The sequence below is a fragment of the Antechinus flavipes genome, chromosome 4, assembly GCF_016432865.1.
Source record: "Antechinus flavipes isolate AdamAnt ecotype Samford, QLD, Australia chromosome 4, AdamAnt_v2, whole genome shotgun sequence".
NCBI lineage: Eukaryota > Metazoa > Chordata > Mammalia > Dasyuromorphia > Dasyuridae > Antechinus > Antechinus flavipes.
Genome location: NC_067401.1, coordinates 348,038,662 through 348,060,223, shown reverse-complemented (window position 1 = coordinate 348,060,223; position 21,562 = coordinate 348,038,662). Strand labels below are relative to the sequence as shown.

At 37.6% G+C, this 21,562-nt stretch overlaps 1 protein-coding gene across 2 annotated transcripts in view; it reads right to left on the bottom strand.

The window, feature by feature from the left end:
• Nucleotides 1–8,311: 8,311 nt before the first annotated feature.
• SNX9 (sorting nexin 9) overlaps nt 8,312–21,562 on the bottom strand; it is a 117,445-nt gene continuing 104,194 nt past the window's right edge. For both annotated transcript variants that reach the window (XM_051998003.1, XM_051998004.1), the window contains 5 exons: nt 19,956–20,032; nt 18,515–18,604; nt 16,179–16,293; nt 13,334–13,425; nt 8,312–10,137 (listed from right to left, as the gene is read on the bottom strand). In XM_051998003.1, coding sequence (XP_051853963.1) covers nt 10,090–10,137; nt 13,334–13,425; nt 16,179–16,293; nt 18,515–18,604; nt 19,956–20,032 — 422 coding nt within the window. In that variant the 3' untranslated portion in view covers nt 8,312–10,089. The remainder of the gene's footprint in view (nt 10,138–13,333; nt 13,426–16,178; nt 16,294–18,514; nt 18,605–19,955; nt 20,033–21,562) is intronic.

The following is a 21,562-nucleotide window of genomic DNA, read 5'->3' as shown; positions in this document are numbered from 1 at the left end:
TTGAATTCTTTCTACGTACAAGCTGATGTGTGTACTTGGTGCTGTGGAACAAAAATCTTCTCTTAATCTGACCAGATTACATTTCACCAGGAATAGGAGAGTTTGCGCTCCTACATATATTAGTTTTTTCATTTATGAAATAGCAACAGTGATTATTTGAGAAATAAAAGGAAGGAATGGAGGAAGAAGAGAGAAAGTGAAAAAGAGAAAATAAAGAGGAAAAGAAGGGAGGAAAGAAAGAATGAAAGGAGAGGAGAGATGTAGTGAGGTAGGTGTGCAGGAAGGGAAGCAGAGAAAGAAAAAGGAATGGAAGAGAAAAAGAAATAAAGCAATAAGATAGGAAAGGAGGAAGAAAGAGAAAGAAAAAGGAAGAATGAAAGGAGGGGAAGAGAGGGGGCAGAGAGGGAAGGAGGGGTAGAGAGAGAGAAAGAGGGAGGGGGGAGAGAAAGACAGAGACAGAGAGAGGGAAAAAGAGTGAGAGGAGAGAGGAAGAGAAAGAGAGACAGAGAAAGAGAGAGAATTGGCACTGCCAGTACAGGTGCTAAGAATTAATTATTGCCTGCAAGTTACTTTGAGACAGACACACAGCCAGTTTTCCTACACCCCCTTTTTGGCTTCCATCCATCACGGCACTTGCTAGAAGTCTACCTATGCACAGGGAAGCCGATGTGACTTGGTACCCTATTGTCACCTGCGAGTTGGCAGCCTGCCCTGTCTGAGGCTGAGAGAGCAGTCTGCAATGTTACAGTTCTGCACAAACTGTTCGCCTCTGCCCTGCCCTCCCTTGTTCTGCCTTTTCAATGTGTTGCAATTCTGAACTCAAATAAGGGGCCAAGAAAAACTCCCCTAGTTACTGTTTGAACTTGAGTTGCTTTAGAAGGGCTTCAGAAAGCCTCCTCCTACAGATTCAGGGGAGGGCACATCATTACCCCACATCCACTGGCAGGTCAGGTCCTATTGGACTGTGAGATCCTCAAAGGGAGAAACTATGTTCTTGACTACTTTTACCTTCTCCAATGCTTAGCACAACACCTAGCACATGGTAAAAAAGATTCTTAACTTTTTCTTCCTTCCTTCTCTCAGCCCCCTGGAAATCTAGTAAATCCTATAGAAAGAAGCCTCAAAATAATGTTTTTAAATGCATAAATATACATAAGATCATGAAGGATACTACTTTTGAAAAATTAAAAATATATTCATACACTCAGATAAAGAATTGATGTTCAAGAGAAGAATGATTTAAGGTACATCTTCAAAGAGCAAATATGCTTTCTTCTAAATTTTATTGCTGTTTTTTGCTTTTATTCCACTATTATTTCTGAAATTTTGCTTCTGCCTCTCACCCTAGAGAGATGGATTTTTAAATCACATTTTTCTAACATGGAAAATCATTGCACTGTCTGGGGAGTAGAGATAGAAGCCCTTAGATAAGAGAGAGGAAACAAAACTATGGTTATAGGATCATAGGTTTAGATTTGGGGGATCCTTTAGACATCAATTGGAATAATCTCTTTATTTGCACAGGAGTAGAATGAAGACTTGTCCAGAGATTTGAGCCAAAATTCTCTGATTCTCATCCAGAGCTCTTTCCACTGTATTATAGCATCTTCAACCCTACTGAGAAATAATCATGTGACATTGGGGATTAAATTATTTCAAAAAACATTTTTGTGTCTCAGTTTTTCTTTGTTCTCTTTCAATCCTAAATGAATTACTATTTCACTCCCCCCCTCCCCACCATAGTTTGGTTTTTTTTTTTTTTCCTTTTGGTCAGTTTCTTCTTTCACAATATTATTATTATGGAAATGTCTTTTTACATCCCACCTTCTTAAACTGTAGTTACCACCCTATACTGTTGTCTTGTAACAATGTGGAGGTTGCAAAATTATTATTTATTATCATCGGTAAATGTTTGATTTGTATACCTATTTTATATACCTATATACTTGGGTCATGTAAAAATTAACTTCTTGGGTATGAGTGAGAAAAGCTTAAGCCTTGTTTTACATAATTGTACATATATAACCTATATCAAATTGCTTACTGTTCTAGGAAGCAGGGAGGGAATAGAGAGAAAAATTTGGAACTCAAAATTTTAAAAAATGAATGTCTTTACATGTAATTGGAAAACAAATACTATTTAAAATAATCTTAAATGAATGTTACTATAAAATAATCCTATGACATCTAGTATGGGACTGGGAACTAGAAAGTATAATTAATTACAAACATTAAAATAATATTTATTAAAGCAATAAGAGCATTTGTAGAACAATGACATAACTCAGCAAGAATTTAACGTCATGGAATAGTCTAGTACCCAGCCCTAATGTGAATTTTATGTCATTCCTGACATCTCTCTGCTTGTCACTCTCATAATTAAGTCAAAAATTTTAAAATGTGTTTTACTCTTCATAAAACAAATATTTTAAGTTATGGGAAAGCACCACACAGTCCATCCCAGGTTGGGCATCAGAATCATATATTGTCAGAGGTAGAAGGTCTCAAGATCATTTTGCAATTGCCTGAAAGTCTCTAGGAAAAAAGAGACAACTATTTTCTGAGAAAGCAGATCCTGATTTTAGGGGAGCTCTGGTTGTTAGAAATTTTTCTCCAATACCAAAACTAAATCAGCTTCTTTAAACTTCTTTCCATCTTGCTGTTAGTTCTACTCTTTTTTGTTCTTGAGTCATTTTTCAGTCGTGTCCAATTCTTTATTGTCCTATTTGGAGTTTTCTTGGCAAAGATAATCTAGTGGTTTGCCACTTCCTTTTCCAACTCATTTTACAGATGAGGAAACTGAGGCAAGCAAAGTGAAGTGACTTGCCCAGTATCATATAGCTAGTAAGTGTCTGAGGCTGAATTTGAACTCAGGAAAGTGAATTTAATTGACTTTAGGCCTGGCAGTGTTACATAAAATTTAAAGACTAGCACAATTTGGCCATTTACATTGAACAGAAGAGAACAATAACTAAAGACATTCTGGAGACCACCTTCTCAAAAAACCTCCTCATTCTACAGATGGGAAACTGAGGTTCAGAGAAGTTAAATGATTATCCCAAAGTTAAACAAAGCCTGGGGAGGCGAAATAGGATGGAAACTTTGATCCTGACTTTAGAACTAGAGCTTTTTCTACTGTCTAAGGTTGCCCTACTCCAATTAATTCTACTAACTTTATAATTATATATATATAATGCATATATGTATATTTATAGATATGTACATAGATATACTTATGTCTATATATTTAGGTTTTGTAAATACCTTGGTAAGTTAATGCTCAAGGATTTTAAATTTTGTTAGTATTATGAAGAAATACAGTGATATGTAAAAGTTTTATTTCTTCCTTTATTTTCCACAGTATAAAAATTACATTGATGTTTTGAAATAGTTCCATCTTCATTTCTGAGAACATAGTTGGTATAAATGTAACATTATTTTTTTACTCCTAATGATTTCTCTTGGATTTCTTAGAATTATTATTTGTTCAAATTATTGGAACTTTTTTGTTTGCACAACTTTTTTTCTATGAATACATTATAATTATTGAAATATTAATCAAATTCACACCTTATATTCTTTGTTTAGATAAAACTTAGTGTTTTGATTTCTGAAATCTTTCACCAGTTCAGCAATTCTATACTATTGTTTCTTTTTAAAAATTGCATTTTATTTTTTCAACACATGCAAAGATAATGTTCAACATTCACCTTTGCAAAACTTTGTTCCAAATTTTTCTCCCTTTTTTTCTCTCTAGAGAGCAATCTGTAATAGATTAAACATACTGCACAATTCTTTACTTCTTTTCCTCTTTTTAGAAGTTTTTCTTGAGCTTTTTTGATCTTTTGTGTGGGGGGGAGGGAAAGGGGAGCAAGTTCCTGCTTTTATTCTGCCATCAATGACACATCAATATAGGCAATTTTTACACTGACAAATAACAGAATAAATAAGACTTCTATATATAACTGTACATCTTCATATTACTAACAAAACATGAAATATAAGGAGTATTAACTTAACTGTGCCATCTTCCTGGAAGCCCTGTATTTTTATAGATTTCACAGATTTACAGACTCTTTTTACAGATGAGGAAACCCAGCCATGTTTCAGGATTTTCCTAGCCTGGAATCCTGACCGTCTGTTGACTTCAGTTTCCATTACATCATATTGCCTCCCTGGACCAGTTAAGCCAGGAGCAGGGCTCCAGGCGCCTGGGTGCATATGGCCATAAAAGGAAAATGAAAACAAAATCTTGACCTTGGGCTTGGATTTCCTAAGGGACATTTCAAAGTGAATGGCTTCTTTAGCAGTCCCAGCCTTCTCTTTCTTCTCTGTAAGCACCTTCCCAGTCCAAGAGGGAAAAATAAATCAGACTAAATGACTGTCACAGTGATGGCCAAAGGGCTGAAGCAGCCCTTTAACACAAGTTGGGAAGGGGGATGGAGTGAAAGGAGGGAGACAGGAAGAGAGAAGAAAATCCCTGAACAGGATGTCACAGCTGTAAAGGATGTCATCAAAAATTCAGCTCCAGCAGCATACAGCTGTTGGCTTTTATGAAGACTGAGAAAGGAGGATGTCTTTCTTTTTTCAGATGATTTGTTCAGGAACTATCTCCCTGAAGTCCATGGGTCTGGAGAGAGTTCTTACTAGGGACAAAGTGCTCTGCATTTTGGGTCATTGTCTGCTAGCACTGAGTAAGGATCTTAAGACACCAACTAATTCAGCGGCTCCTAGGATCCCACTGGGGAGTCAAGTGATTTCGGATAGTCTGCATATCTATGAGCAAGAAAATGTGTCTTGGACACATTTTATCTTACCAAAAAAAAAAAAAAAAGCTACTGTGACTGACAAATTATGAATTTAATTCAAAGTGTTACTGAATTTACAGTATCTTATTTTCTCCATGATTTTAATAGCATGATCATCATCATATGGGTTTTACTTTTGACATTAAGAAAGGGTCCTTATTATCAAGGTTCTTCAGTGAATCTTTTCTATCTATCCATACCTACATATCTTGTATTTCAATATATTTCTTTTGTCATCCTATGTATTTTATTTTATACATTAAAAACATTCTGAGAATAGGCTCTTAGGCTAAAAAGGTCTATGACACAAAGTCTAATAATCTAATACTCATTTTATATAAGGGAACTAAGGCCATAAGAAAGGTTATGGCAGGCTCAAGGCTGAACAGCTACATAATTATTGTGACAGAGGCAAGACTAGAAATTGGGTCCATTACTCTTATCTTGCTGCTTCTATATATAATACTGAGGATTAATTTGAAATTCAATTATGATGCACATCCCCTCAGATTTACTATATGACCCTTCTAACACAAATACAGCCATGACCTAAGAGACTAACAAAATGAATAGGACTGAGATTTGCTTTTTCACTAAATCCAAGTTTTATGTGACCTGCTCCACTTTTGCACACTGGGCCCACCATTTGGCTAACTAGAGCTCTATCTATCCTATGAATTAGAATAATCTTCAAACCATAGTTGTCAAAAGCCAGATGGCACCCTCATTTTATAACAAAGATAATTTTAATTAGTGATGATATTCCCCACTACCTCCTAACTCTTGATTTAATTCTCCTTCCAATATATACCCATTCTGTGGACCTCCACAGAAATTATCTGTGGGGAAAATCTAATGGCTAAGGCATCTTTATGAAGGGATGTAGAAGTGGGGAACCTGTTGACCCACGGCATAAATATGGAGATACAACTTACCTCCCACACCACAAAGCTTTTGCTCTCTTCTGATGGACTTCCCTTGCCTAGGCTTAGGAATGTTAATAAACTTAAATTTATTCTTTTCCTTAATTGTCTCATTCCTACTGAGACCTGGTTCCCTACAGATGTTACAGCCTTTTTAACAATGATTACTCATTCAGTTGTTTCCACTTTTTAAATTAACTCTTTCCAGTCTGGCTTCCAATCTGTCATTCAATGGAACCTTTCTGGATATTATCTGTATATATCTTGGTATGAAGTTGTTTGCATGTAGTTTCTCCCATTAGATTGTGAGCTCAAGAGCAGGGACTGTTTTTTGCCATTTTTTCTGTATCTCCAGAGCTTAGCCCAGTGCCTGGCACAATGCTCAGACTTCATTAAACGCCTTCCTATTATGCTTTCCTTTAGATGGTTATCAACTCTGATGATTATCAAAGGCTCCTAATATTTTGAAATAACATCCACTGGGAAGGGTGCTGTGGTTAATGAGCCTTCAGAAGAGGGTACTGGTCTTTCCGTTCCATCAGCCAGCCTCTTTCTTTAGCCTCCTTTTTGAGGTCCTTTCCTAGCAATCTGGGCAGAGAAGATGACAATTTATCAGTGGGTAGAGGATTTGCTGGTTCATTGGAAAGGCGGCTAAATTTGGGGCTCAAATTTGCCATTATCGACTTTTCCCGAGTCTTAGTTTTGATCCTGTGGAATTTGCTTCAGCTCTGTCAAAAGTTATTAGCTTTTTCAGCTAAGAATTGGGAAGCTTGCTCCAGTCTTCTTGGACTACTAGACATGTGCTGGGAACATTTCCGGATCTTCTCAATGAGGGTTCTCTCGGCCAATGCTATGAAATTTCATTCTCCCCAGATGGCTACACCAGAAGTCATAGACGGGGGTCAAGTGTGCCCTTTAACTCCTTAATAGAATTCATTAACTGCTTTTATTTCTTCTTAGCTCAGTTCAATTCTCCATAACTTGTTCAATTATGTGCGACCCTGTGACTCCATATGGGGTTTTCTTGGCAAAGATAATGAAGTGGTTTGCCATTTTCTTCCTCAGTGGATTAAGGCAAAAAGAGATTAAATGATTTATCCAGAATCATCCAACTAGTTTGAATCTGAGGGTGGATTTACATTTTAACCTAAATGAATTAAGTTATCCTCCCCAGGTTCCCCTGGATTGACTATTACTTAATTTATTGTAAGAAAATTTTATTATTTTTTTTTATTTTAGGGTTAAAGTAAAATTCCCCAGGGATCCATTTCCTCAAATGTAAAAGGATAATTAAGGATATTATAGTGGGGAAGAGAGTAAGAAATGTAGGTGATACAAAAACAAAAGGTATTAATAAAAAATGTTTTTTAAACTATAGTAAATACAGTTCTAATCTAACTCCATAATCTCTGGCTAGAGATTTCTAAAGAGCTACCCTATGCAAACTTCAATTACTAGATGGCTAAAGAATCCTAAGACCTTGACCTTTTTTTCCTACTAGTGTTGACAATCTACCCTGGAATCCTCACTTTTACCAGCCACCCCCAATATGTTGCCAAGACCCGTGGATTTTATCTTTGCAATCTTTTGAGACCTGTAGGACTTCATCACCTCACACCTGGATTAATGCCTTTGCTTGCTTCAAGTCTCTCCCTCTTCAAACCAAGCTCTAGCCACTCGAGTGATTTTCCTAAAACTTGGGTTTGATTGTGGTGATCCTCCAATGTGATACACTCCAGTGGCTCCTTATCACTGCCAGGATCAACTACAGAATCCTCCAGCATTTAAAATCCTTCATAGCCTACAGGCCCTTCCCTTTTTCCCAGTTTTCCTAATCTTCCTCTTCAGGATTTTCCAAGCCAGCAAAAAAGGGCTCCTGTTATTCCACAAACAAGACATTCCCATCTCTCCACTCTAAGCATTTTCTCTGGCTTTCTTTCACACCTGCATTCCTCTTTCTCCTTCTCATCTCAGTCCTATGACTTCCCTGGGTTTTCTTCAAATCCCAGCTATAATCCTACTTTCCACAGGAATCTGTTCTCAATTCCTCTTAGTTCTAGTGTCTTCCCACTGTTGAATTTCTCTATTCTTTTTTTGCTGGTCTGTACACATTTTTTTAAATTGTTGTTTTTGCTAGGGTTAAGTGACTTGCCCAGGATCACACAGCTAGGAAGTATTGTGTCTGAAGTCATATTTGAACTCGGATCCTTCTGACTTCAAGGCTGGTGTTGTATCTACTGTGCCACTTAGCTGCCCCGTCTGTACCTATTTGTTGGCTTGTCTCCCCATAAGCTACTTAAGTTCACAGTTCCTAAGACACAATGTGGGAATTTTAAAAATTTGACTGTACATGTTAATAACAAGGTTATTTTCTTGCTTTCTCAACTGGGGTTAAGGAAAAAGGGATATAAGAGAAGAGAAAGTGGATTTTAATTTGAAAATAAAGTAAAACAATTTTTTAAATCTAGTAAGTCAAATGAAATAAATTCACAATCCATCCCATTTTTCAGAAACATACATCAAACAACAATTAAAGTGGAAAAAATGCTGAGGTATTGTTTTGAAAAAGTCCTTTGAGAATTTACTGTACAGTTTTAACAATTTATTTTATAAGTTGCTTCTACATGCATTTCGTGTAAAATATTTATACACATTCTTTACAATTTGTACATATATTAAATGGCTGTATCATAAACATGGCTCTATGGAATTTTATAAAAGGAAAACTTGGGGGAAAATTATTTATAAAATATTAACAAAAACCCCTGACACTGGAGTGTAAGATGTTCTCACATACTCACCCTCATTTTATTGATTTATTTTTGGTTTTATCTTAGGCTGGTCTCTAATCTTCCTTCTCTCTAACCATTAATATAGAAAAATGAAAGCAATGTATGACAGTGGAGTAAGAGAGCCACCAGAGCTAATAAGTTATGTCCTGATGTGTCAGCCTCAGGGTTAAGTTCACTTGATTTGTCAAGGCAATATTCGGCAGTAATTGAAGTATAGGCAGTCAGAGCAATTCTGCCTGAGATAAGGCTGGGCACAGGACACAACCAGGGGAAAAACAGTGTCCTCTCCCCTGCTCTGAAGACAAAAGGACCGAGAATTCCTGGCCATCATTCAGGCATCACAGGGTATCGATCACCTGAAAGGCAGTCTCCATGCTTTTCCCCTGCAGTGGCAGGGGAAGTGGGAGAGGGAGGTAGATAGGATAGTGGAGGGTCCTTTTCCTTTTGCTGTGAAGTGACTGAACTGTGCTTTTTCATCTCTCCTCACCCTCCTGGGGGGCACTATGTTCCAACATAAAGATTCTAAACCTGGTGGGGGTTATACCACTACCAGCATTTTGTAATATCTGGGTGAGGGTTAAACAAAAGGAATAAAAGGGGGCAACATCTGATGGGAATATGTGGTTTACTCCTTTCCCCCCAAAGACTCTCTATACCTAGTATATCTACTATCATCAGGCTGCCTCATCAGTGAAGGAGAAAACCAGGAGTAAGGGATGTTCAATGATGCTCCTGAGGAATAATTTCTAGCGCTTATTACTACTATCTGTGACTCCAATCTGAAATGAGAAATGAGGACTAAGCAAAGCAGTAATTACTTTGAAGACAGTGGATAGGTGAGGACACAGAAGTGGGGAAAGGGATCTAAGTGTGCATTTTGTAGCTTGTTTTGTGAAGTTCAGATCCTTTTAAAGAGGCAAATAGTGAAATGCCTTTAGAACGTGACAGAGACCTAAAAATCCCAGAGGCTCCATTTTCACCTCCCTCCTGCCCCTTCCCCCCCTCCAAATGAAAGCAGTTGTGTTTCAAACTTGTAAATGAAATGTATGTGGAGTTTACTAAATAGTAGACAGGAATCCCCCCAAAGACTGTAGAGTTATAAAAATATACAAACATATATATTTTTTATTCTGCATATTTCATGTTTTTAAAGAAATTAGTAATTATCTGACATTGGGTAAGAACTAGAAGATTTTATGTGACTTAGAGATTAGGAATCTATATAAAAATCAATGGGAAAAACTAATTTTTCATCAACAAATCCCAGAAATCTTAAGTACTTTCCAAAAATAGAGAAGAATTTTTGTTTTTTAAATAATGGATATGAAAAATGAACTAAAAAAAAGGGGACACCTTTGAATAAATGATACATTTATAGGCTGGTTAATAAAGTAAACATCTTAATTTTGTGGGTTCTTTTTTTTTTTCTCTCATCCCAGTTATTTTTTCAGATTTTTTTTTGGATGGTGAAGGAAGAAAAAGAACAGAAAACAAACTTTAAATTGCATTGCCCCAAGTCAGAAAGAAGCACTTCGGAGTTTTCTTCCTGTCCCTCTTTATTCTGGTCTACATCACTGGAAAGCGGCTGAGGGCCTGCCTCAGCTTTTCTGCAATCTGGAAGAAAGGTTTACACATTAGAACAAATTACAGGTAGAAGTCACACCAACTTCCACTCCCTCTCCAAAGCTTACCTTCTTTTTATTCTTTGTAATTATTATGAGTTACACATTTTAAGAATATTTATGAACTTTGTTGAAAGTAGACAGTTTAAGTTTTTCTTCTTTTTTTTTTTTTTGAGAGGCAATTGGGGTTAAGTGATTCCTCCAGAGTCACACAGCTAGTAAGTATTAAGTGTCTGAGGCCAGATTTGAGCTCAGGTGCTCAAGTGCAGGTGCTCTATCCACTGTGCCATCTAGCTGCCCTGACATTAAATTTTTAAGGGCCTATTTTCTTGGTTGACCAAGAAATCTGAATCTGAAATTTTGGAAATGCTGTCTAACAACTACTATAACTCTGCCATAAAAATATTTCAATACAACTTAAAATGATCCTGTAAACTAAAATACAGCAGCCACAATGGCTGGGTAATGGATGGAGCCATTACCATGGTGCTCCTTGAGCTTTAGGGAGAGAACCTCTGGAACTTATTAAACTAAACATTCTAAAAGGTAACACAGACCTAAGACTTTCTCCTAGATTACATATGCAATACGTCATTCTAAGATATACATAAAATAATGAAAAGTGCTTAGTGTCAATGTATGAACCTTATTGCATAATGGGAGACTGCTGCTTAAATTCTGAGAATTAAATTCAATTATCTCTCATACCCTGTTACCAAACAACTTTAAAAAAATAAATCAATAAAAATAATAAAAGAAACTTATTTTTTAAAAGATTAAGTTTTATGGATACTTTTTGGATTTTATATCATAGTAATTTCTTATCCCATTTCTCTCAAGATTAAAACTTCCCTTTAAATCAGATTAAGTGGCTTAACCTGGGTTCCATGAACTTGGCTGGGAGGTCTCAGTTTCCTTATCTATAAACATTTATTCCCCAGGGTTTTATGAGGTTCAAATGAGATGGGTAAATAATGCAATTATAATGTGTGTGTGTGTGTGTGTGTAATAGTTACATACAGGATATGAATCGTGTTTACACATATGTAAATATAAAATATGTAGACATACAATTTAAAAGTACAATATAATTAGATACATTGTATATGTAAAAAAAATTAAATCTTTTAAATATTTTTCAATATAATTGGTTTCCTTTGTAATCCTATGTATTTTATATAGGTTTCATCCAACTGCCAAAGTATCTATGACACAAAGTTAAAAATCTCTGCTTTAAAAAAGTAAAAGATCTAAACAAAAAGTGACTGCATGTGATATTCTGCTTTCTATCCTAGTAGTCCTAAGCCTCTCTAAGGAGGATGGCATATTCCCTTATTTGTTTTCTAAGACAATCACCTTCACAAAGATATCACAAAACTGCCTTCTCTACACATATGCAAATATATTTGCTATGTATACAAATATACTCGAGGCATGTGTGTTTAGCATATCTACTTCAGAGGTTGTAGGTAGAAGGATACAGTGAATTTTTTGCTCTGGTTTAAAACCTGTGGTGCTAAGAAGATACTAAATCCTGGTGGGTCAATTACCAATCACCTTTGCTCTCATGAGAGTGGAACATTTCTAGGATAATGGATATGGTTCCACTGTTTCCATGGAATTAAAAATGGGCAGGTAAGCAAATGCTGAACTATGTGAGACCCACAGATGATTGGATGCCTAAGTATTTGCCTGAGGGAATTGAGAACAAAAGCTTTACTCTTCATTACCTTTTCAAAAAGATTTATGTTTCATTTATGCATTTGCTTTACATACAGTCTGGTGACATACAATATTAGCTTTCATACAGAGACATATATATATAGAGAGAGAGACATACAGAGACAGAGAGAGAGAGAGAGAGAGAAAGAAAGAGAGAGAGAGAGAGAGAGAGAGAAGAAAGAGAGAGAGAGAGAGAAAGAGAGAGAGAGAGAGAGAGAGAGAGAGAGAGAGAGAGAGAGAGAGAGAGAGAGAGAGAGAGAGAGAGAGAGAGAAGAGAGAGAGAATAAATGAGAACGCATGCATTGGGGGGGAGGGGCAACAGGCTTGGCTTTATTTTCTAAATCTCCTTCTGGTACACAAAATACTTGCTGATTGTGAAATCCCTCTTTCACAAAAAGAAAACGGCTCTGGGTTTAATGTCTGTTCCAGTCTCCATTCCCTACTGAGGAATCACTGTAAAGCCTACTATAGTGATGGGATGATCTCATCTTAATTTAGCAATGTTCCTGGTACTCAGAGAAATGGATGATTCATATGTGGTCCAATGGACATTAAATAGGGAACAAAATAGGGAATTCTTAGGGTCTCAGGAAAGCAAGATTCTATTTTCTTTAAAAATAGTTGATATATTCACTTCCTCTCCCAATCACTTGTAAGAAGAGAAGTTCAAGTCAAAATCACTTTGAATTTCCCCTCACATTTAGCAAAATCGGCAAAGACGTCAAAAACTGGAGGAAAGAGGCACATGAATGGCTTGTTGGGGGAGTTGTTCCTGCTATTCATCTATGCCAAGGAGCTCAAAGACAGAAAGCAAGCTCCAATCTATGCCAAAACAATCACATCAGAACTCTTCACTTTGAGTGGTGCAAAGATTTTGAAACAAAGTAGATGTCTTTTGACCATGGAGTGTCCAAACAAATTATGGAATACAAATATCCCAGAATATTACTGTGCCTTAGAAATTAACTATGAAGAATTTATTGAAGCATGGGAAGCTTTTAAAGAGGATAATAGAGTGAAGGCAAACAGAACAAGACAACAATGTGAAAAACAAAAACTTTTCATGACCAAGCTTGGCCACAAGATGACAAAAACTACCGCTCTCCCTTCTTTGTGGAGGTTGGTGGCGAGGTGGGGGTGGAGGGGGAAGATCTCTGGGTGTGGAACCTTGAATATACTTTTAGATTCAGTGGATGTCTTGATCCATTTAGTTGAACTACTTTTTTTTTCTTTTTTCTTCTTTTGTTACAAGAAATGGTTCACTGAGTAGGGAAGGATAGATTTGGATATGATGGTGTTATAAAAATGATAATTTTTTAATCACCTCTTTTAAAAATTTGAAAAGGTTCAACATGTACTCCAAAATTGCAAGTAATAATTACACCTGAATGGACTGAACATTAAAATAGTGACCATTACATCTTAATTTGAACCCACCAGTGCAAATGTTTAAAAAAGGAACTTACCGTTTCATAAAACTGTACCTGCTGCTCCAGATACAGGCGGATGACACTGTTATAGTCATATATCCGGTTACTGTGAAAGTGATTCATCTCCGCTGCAACCAAACCCAAGACATAAGTCAGCTTAAGATTTCCCAAAGTAAGTGACTCCTCCTTGGTGATGATTACTTGCCCAAATACATTTAACCTTGCTGCCTTTAGAACACACTCAAGCCCTTATCAATGCATTTTACAAGAGATTGGGAAAAGAATAATAAAACTAAATTAAGGCAATGGCAGATAAACATTTCTAGATGAATGCAATTAATGTAAATTAGTGACTACCGTGGAAAGAAGGCCTGTATGAAGCAGTTCAATGCTGTAGTAAAATGAGAAAAACCTGGAGTCAGGAAAATCTGGAGCCAAAACTTGTCAGATAATTTGCCTACAGCCACACCGCTTAAACGTTTTTACAGTAGGATTCAAATTCAGTTCTCCTAGATTGTAATGTCACATTCTACCCACTGTTTGCTTAGCTATCTCTAACATTAGGTATTACAATGTAAAAAAGGGGATAGGATCACAGGAAGCTAGTAGAAGGGATTCATTCCTGCTCAGGGCAGAAGGTCTGAATGACTGACCATTAAAGATCTCTTGCAGAAAATGATCAGCATTATCAGTTATAGGAAATTGGGCTACACTGACTGACAGTTCTAAGTTATTGATGATCTCTAACTCTAACGGCCTCTGCTCCGGCCTCCTCTTCTCCCTGACCTCCTGAAGTACTTGACCCTACTGACTATCCAGAACACTTTCTGCTCACTGAGTTTTCACGGCACCACAACCTCTTCATCTCCCTGCTGTCTATGTGGCCGTTCTTCTCCATTCCCTTTGCTGATCACCCCTACTAACTGAATGGGTCTCCCTCTCCATCCTGGGCCCTCCTCTCTCTGCTTTCTGGCTTGGTGATCCCATCAGCTGTCACAGGGCTGGGGATCACCATCGTGCTGGGGACTCCAAGGTGCTCGCCGGCAGCCCCACTTCTCCCAAGTGCCAGTGCCACATCTCCAATTACCAGATGGCCAGAGCCATCTCAAACCGGCCATCCCAGCTTAGCTCACCCCCAAGAGAAGTCACCATGTCTCATGGCCCAGGGCCCTGGGGTTCCACTTTCACACGGACTAGGGGCCTCCAGACCTCGCTTACTTCTACCACTGGGTCTCCTTTACCTGGGCCCTCACGGAGCCGCCTCGTTCATAGGCTTTCGCTGCCTTTTCTGGTGCTGCTGCCGCAGCCACCCTGATTTCCTGGCATCAGGTCTCTCTGCATTGGAATCCGTTTCTCACACAGCTAACACAATGACTTCCCTAACAGCAGCAGTCTGGTCGGGGGTCACACGCCTCCCCTTCCAGAGCTCAAATCTGGCCTTAGACACTTTCTAACTGTGACTCTGGGCAAGGCACTTCATTGTTTGCCTCAGTTTCCTCACCTGTAAAAATGAGCTAGAAAAGGATATAGCAAACTTCTTTGGAATCTTTGCCAAGAAAACCCCCCATGGGGTCATGAATAGCCAGATGCTCTCAAGCCCCTACTGAGTCTCTACTGCCTCCAAGACCAAACAGCTCTTCTGTCGGGTCAGGCCAGCCCTCTCCCTGTCTCCTCACATGCCGCAGTTGGGCCCTATGGGCCAGGGGCCCCTCCTTCCTCACGGTGGTTGTGGCACCCTGTACCTCCACTTCTGAAGCTTCCCAGAGGGCCCCCCTCCCTGGCACACCAGGTGCCTTCTCTCTCCCTGGGCACAGAGGGAGGCTCCAAGGGCGGGCACCTTCCTTGCTGCCTCTGTGTGTCCAGTGGCCACAATAGGATCTGGCACGGACAGTAACTGATAAGGGTGACTAACATTTATAGATTGCTTTAAAATATTGCCTCATTTTACTTTCCCAACAACTCAGGATGTCTTATCATTCAGTCGTGACCAACTCCCTGAGACCCCACTGAGGGTTCTCCTGGCAAAGATACCGGAAGGGCTTGTCATTTCTTCTCCAATTCCTGTGACAGATGAGGAAACTAAGGCAGACAGAGCCCAAGGTCACAATGCTAGTAAGTGTCTGAGGCTGGATTTGCATTCAGGACTCACTGATTCTGGGCATGGTGTTCTATTCACTGTTTCATTATCACTTATCATGTCATTTATTTTATCGTATTATTATTTAATAAAACTTTTTTTAAGGATTTATGAGCCTAAAAAAAAGAATCAAATTAAAAATGTTATACTGACTCTTTCTATGGGAAATACAAAGGCAAATTGGTTTTTATCTATTGGGAAAACCAGCCCTGCTTTGCTTTGGCTCTGACAACTTAGTTAATTTCAAAGCATCTCAAAAATCTATTTTTACAAAAGAGAAAAGCTAGAATTTGAACCGAAATGGGGAGTTCCAGATTATGGTGGCAACAGAATACCCCAAACTTAACTTTAGGATGTAGAAATATAAAGGTAAAGATGTTGACAATGAGAGTCAAAGAGGTGACTTCCATCCCCTATAAGAATCAGATTCTATTTAAAAAAAAAAAAGTTTATATTTAAATAAGTTGTCCATTATGGCTGAATAGCCACTTATGGGGAAGTGTGATTAAATATGATAATCTGATTATGCCTTGTGATCACAGCAAACACAGAAGCTTCTTAGGTTGTTTTAAAGATAAACCCACATTTTAGATTCAGTGGTAAATTTTCTTCAAAGTCATTCAGCTAATTGTCGTTTATATTTGGATCTCATTGCTATCAAAGAGTTTCTACATTAAAAACATTTCCCCTGAATGCCAGCTAGTGATCATAATCCACAATTAGACAAAGAATTTTCATATTTACCTTGTAGTGCGTAAGACATTATGCCTACACGCTTCACCATGTTTTGTTTGTCCTGGGGGGTGATTTTACTGGTTGCAACCAATTTATCACTTTCTTTCACCTTTTCTATTGCTCCCTGTCAAATACAAAATCAGGCATAATTAGCTGAGCCAAGAAACAACAAAAGGCTTCTCTATACATACTGTCAATGAGAAAGATGCTCCTGTGTAAGAGAGCAGAGACCCGGGATGTCCTTCAGAGAAAGCAACCCAACAGTCGGTTAACCATCAACACTTGTCTGCGGCCACCAAAGCCTTGGATAAATGAAGCTTGATGACTGCCTGACAGTGCGGCAGCCGGCGTGATGATAAGCCCGGGCAGATCGCCCCACACAAAAGGGAATATAAGTGCACAGGCAGCTAAATACAAAGTGATGAAAGTTCAAAAGGAGCAGGAGGGGAAACCAGGCAGGCTTTGTGGGAGAGGTCTCTGTGTGGGCAGGAGAAAGGCTGGGGGGCACTCCATGGTCAGAGATGGTTATCAGCAAATGTCAGAGGCATATTCGCGCTCTCTCTCTCTCTCTCTCTCTCTCTCTCTCTCTCTCACACACACACACACACATGCGTGCGCGCACAAATACGAAAGAGGCAATGTCAGAGCATATTGACTATATACACACATATATTGTAAATATGGAAGCAGCAGTCCGATTCAGCGGAAGCACAAAGCAGAGGAAAACAGTTGGAAACAACCGTAGTCAGACCATGGAAGATCTTAGACAGCCTGGCTCTAAAAGGGACTGGAAAGTATTTATCAAATAACGGGAGAATCAGTAAATGCTTCTGAGATGTTGAGTAGTGAGATCATACTCTGTAATATGAAGACCAATATGGTTGTATCACATGGCACGGATCAGAGGGTAAAAAAAAAAAAGAGGTGGAGAAAATCCCCTACGAGTCTATGGCAACTTGAAAGGGAATGAGGATCTGAACCACAGAGTAACATTAGAAATAGAAAAGAAGGCTAGATTCAAGAGTCAATGTGGAGCAATTCCAAGTGACTGATAAAGACAAAACACATACTACTTCCTCACAGAGAAGGGATGACCTCAATAAGAATGAAATATACATTTTTGGCACATAGCCAATGTAGGAATTTGTTTTGCTGGACTATTCATAGTTGAAAAAAAAAATAAAATTTAATTTAAAAATATCAAGCATATCATTCTAAAGATAAGGAAACTTCTTACTCTAATAATAGGAATTGTTACTAAAAACCAAGCCATCCCAAGTTTCACATTATATCCTTCAAACTATGCAAAACCATGCATTCATATGGGCTTTCCCTCCCTTCATGCTATTTCGATTATTTAGCACCATGCCAAAATTGTCAAGATGGCTTACAGGGGAACAATTAATTCCTTTGAGATTGTGCTGATAAACATTAAAAACAAAAATGCCCAAACCAACCCAACACCATGACAAAGTGAAGTTCTAAAATGGTGAAGTTATGCCAGCAGACACAGTTTAGCCTTGGATCCAGAAAAAGAGAAATTAAATGAGCAATTGGAAATGGAGGAAGACTCAAGACATGTCTATTAGGGAGGTAGTAAGTGACCTAAGTCTGGAAGGAAGTTAGGGATACTATGAAGAGATTAAGGAAGAAATGAACTCTAGGAATAGGGGTGGAGAACAGTATGTGCAAAGGAGCCAGGAAATTGACTGACATCTATGAATAATAGTTGGTAACAGTGGCTGTGAGTGAATTCATAAATTCATAAATGTGAACAATGTATAATTAGCCCTCTTTCTAAGATGGAACCAAATTATGAAAAATTTAAAATGACAAAAAGAAGAAAGTGTTATTTGATCCTAGAGACAACAAGGAATCAGTCACTGGAACTTATTGAGAAGGGGAGAAACAAAATTAGTCCTGTTCTTTAGGAATATTAATTTGGCAGCTATGTAGAAGATGGTTGGGAGAGGGGAGAAACTGAAGATAAGAAAGCCAATTAGAAGGCTACTTCATTGATCTAATTGAGAGGTGAAAAGGCCCTGAAATATAGTTGTGGCTGTGTGAATGGAGAAGGGAATAGACAAAGGAGTTGTTAAAATGCTCAAAAATTGGGAGATTTATGGTTCCTTCCTTGTGAATTCTGTTAAGTACATCAAAAATAGTATTAACATTAAAGTTCTACTCACTAAATATCTATTAATTTCAGAAACAAATCATATTCGTTTTATTCTGACAGGAAGCACTTGGTGAGAACCAACAACAAATTTTCTTTCTATTGGGAAATGTTGATTTTTCACCCATTATCTTTGAAGCAATATTTTATCAACTCAAGAGCAAGATACCTTGTGAGCACCAATGATGTCAGGGAAACAGCCAAGGAATCCTTTGTATTCATGATTACATTCCATCAGGAAATGGAGATCTTTCTTTGGCTAAAATATACATGTTGATGATTAGTGACACATTAAGTAAGAAAAAGCAACTTTTTTTTTTTCCCCTCTTAGCCTATATACCAATCAAATCTGAGGTACTGTTTCCAAATGTTCAACTATATTTCATAAGAATAACTGAAACACATCTTTTTTTATGGGACACATTTGGTCAGAGTTAAAAATAAAATAAATTTAAAGTAGCCTTTAAAAAGATCAATTTTGGAATGACATAATATGGCACACTATGAAAAAGATGAATTTTTTTCATGTGACCCTGTTAATTGCTGTGGGAGGGAGGTACTAGTATTATCAGTATTATTTCATTTTAGTCAAAGAAACTAAGACAGATTTTTTTAAGAGACTTGCTCAGGGTCACCCAGCTAATAAGTATCTAAGATTAGATCTGACTTCTGCCTCCATAGCCAGCATACTAATCATTATGTCACCCAGCTACTTCTGTGGCAGCAGACTACTTCTTGAAACCTAACTACTTAAAAGTCAGTTTCTGGATATATTATTTTTTGCTCTGTTTAGTAGTATTTTTCTTAAGTACATTAAAAAAAAAAAAACCAATTAATTCCTATTTGGCAAAGTTAGGACAGCTGAATAGGGTACCACCCTGGAGTCAGGAAGATTCACCATCCTAAGCGCAAACTCTGGCTTTAGTCACTTACTAATTATGTTACCCATGGTAAGTCATACAACCCTATTTGCCTCAGTTTCCTCCTGTCAAATAAAGTGGAAAAGGAAATGGCAAACCACTCAGGTATCTTTGCTAAGAAAATACCAAATGAGATCACAGAGAATTATATATCAGTGAAAGATGGCTGAATAACAAATTAACTTAAAAAAATAGTTAACTGTTCGTGTTAGGATATGCCACATGCATTTTAAATAAGCAATAAAACTGTTTACCATCTTCCTCAGTATCTGAAAATACTCCTGTGAAATTAGAAAAAGCTAAAATGGGAAACTTGGAGAAATGTTCCTTTCTAAAAAGGTTATTTTCTTAAAAAACAGAAATTGGGACTATTGAGGATTTAAGTGGGATTACACAATTCTCTTGATGGTGGAGGGAATCTATTTGTAATTTTTAATGAAAATTACCAGGGTCCTTTAACTCAGATTTAGGATATGAAATAGGAATATCATGTTATTTATTCCTTGAAAATCAGGAAGTCATGTAAGGAAGTCTGATTTCTGAAAATTAACTCTTTGCCTTTGTTTTTATAAAAACTGAATATCTGAATGAAGATATTCCTCTAACTCAAACACCAAGGAAATACCTCCTCTGTTGCCTTCTTTTCCATTAGAATTATGTAGTGATCTAAATGACCAGCCACACTCATACCTGCTCTGCCACAAGATTAGCAATTTCTTCATAAGTTTTCCCTGCTTCTGTTATTGCATCATTGAGATCTGTTTCACCTGAAAATAAAATTGCATTTACTTAAATGATACATTAGTGCAAAAAGAAATTTTTAAAAAATGAGAGAAAATAAAGAATTCTGAGCTTTGTTGTTATGACTGTGTTAAGACATTTGCAGATATAAATATAAGAGAATATGAGCAAAGTGCTTGATGTTGGTGATTTTCATCTTGGCTGGAAAAGGAAAAGCCTACTAAAATGGGAACCTGAGTAGCTTATTAAAAAATACTTATTGACTGAATGACCTAAATTAGATAATGTACATATACAAGACAAGACACTTCATAATTAATTTTGAGGTATCTTTATGACACAGAATAGTGCCATGCATATACTAAAATATTTAACAACAACTGATTGGTAATTAATAACGTAGATAAGAGTTAATATTGAGGCAATAAGCAATGGAACAGTATCTCTCATAAGAAGTTGGGAAAATATTGAAATGACAGCAACTTTGAAGTTTGCTATGAAGACAGCATTTGCTGGTGACCACGTTAACAGTATTAGCAGTCAATTTTTCTCTCTAGTCCCCATCCATTAGCTAGACTTTCTACTTGTCTACTCTTCCTCATACCAAATGCAAATTTTATCCCTATTTGAGCCTCTTTCCCTTCTCTACATGACCTTTCTACCTGACCAATTCCACTGTCTGGATTTCACCAGGCAATGGACACCCTCTCCTCATTGGAACACTGACAATTAAGTCCCCTACAGTGCCATCTTCAACCCACCCTGGGCTCAGATTCGGTACTATCTGTCCCACCCTGTCCTTCAAAACTAAACAACTCATATCCCTTGGATGAAGAGGGGAGTCAGTAACTACAATCTTCTCAATAAGAAGTTGGAACACTGAATCACACTAACTTCCCTACTTGTTCTGTGGATACTGCCATCTGATTTAGCAACTAAACTCTCCTATATGTGTCATCTCCCCTTATTGGAATATGAGTTTTTTGAGATCAGGGATGGATTGTTTTGTATTTTTATTTAAGCTTTCCCCTCATCCCCCCCAAAGGTGCAGCAAAGAGTAAGCACTCAATAAATGCTTTATTCATTCACTCATTTCCATCAACCTTATGCAAATCTTCACCTACTACTTTCTTGGCCAGTCCCCCGAAATTCATTTTGGAGCTCCTGTTGATAAGATTTTGCTCACACTAAACCTGAGTCATCTTCTTTGCAACTTCCATTTGTTTCTAGTTTGTGAAGGTGATTTTTTTGAACTCAAATGTAGAAACCTCACATTTATCTTCATCAAATTCTACCTTATTGGATTTGTTTAATGACAGGGACAGATCTGAGAAGCTAGACACAGACTGATGAAAGTGAAGGTCAAGAAGGGAACTCTTGTTTGTGTTCTTGGGTAACTAAGATGGAAATACTAGCAAAAGAGAGAGGGAAATCTGGGGGAGGGGCAGGTTTCAGAAAGAAGATAAGTTTTCTTTGGGATAATTGAGTTTGAGATACCTACAAAAAGAATAATTTGGCAACGCTATTAGGAAAATCGGCATCCATATGCTGCCTTT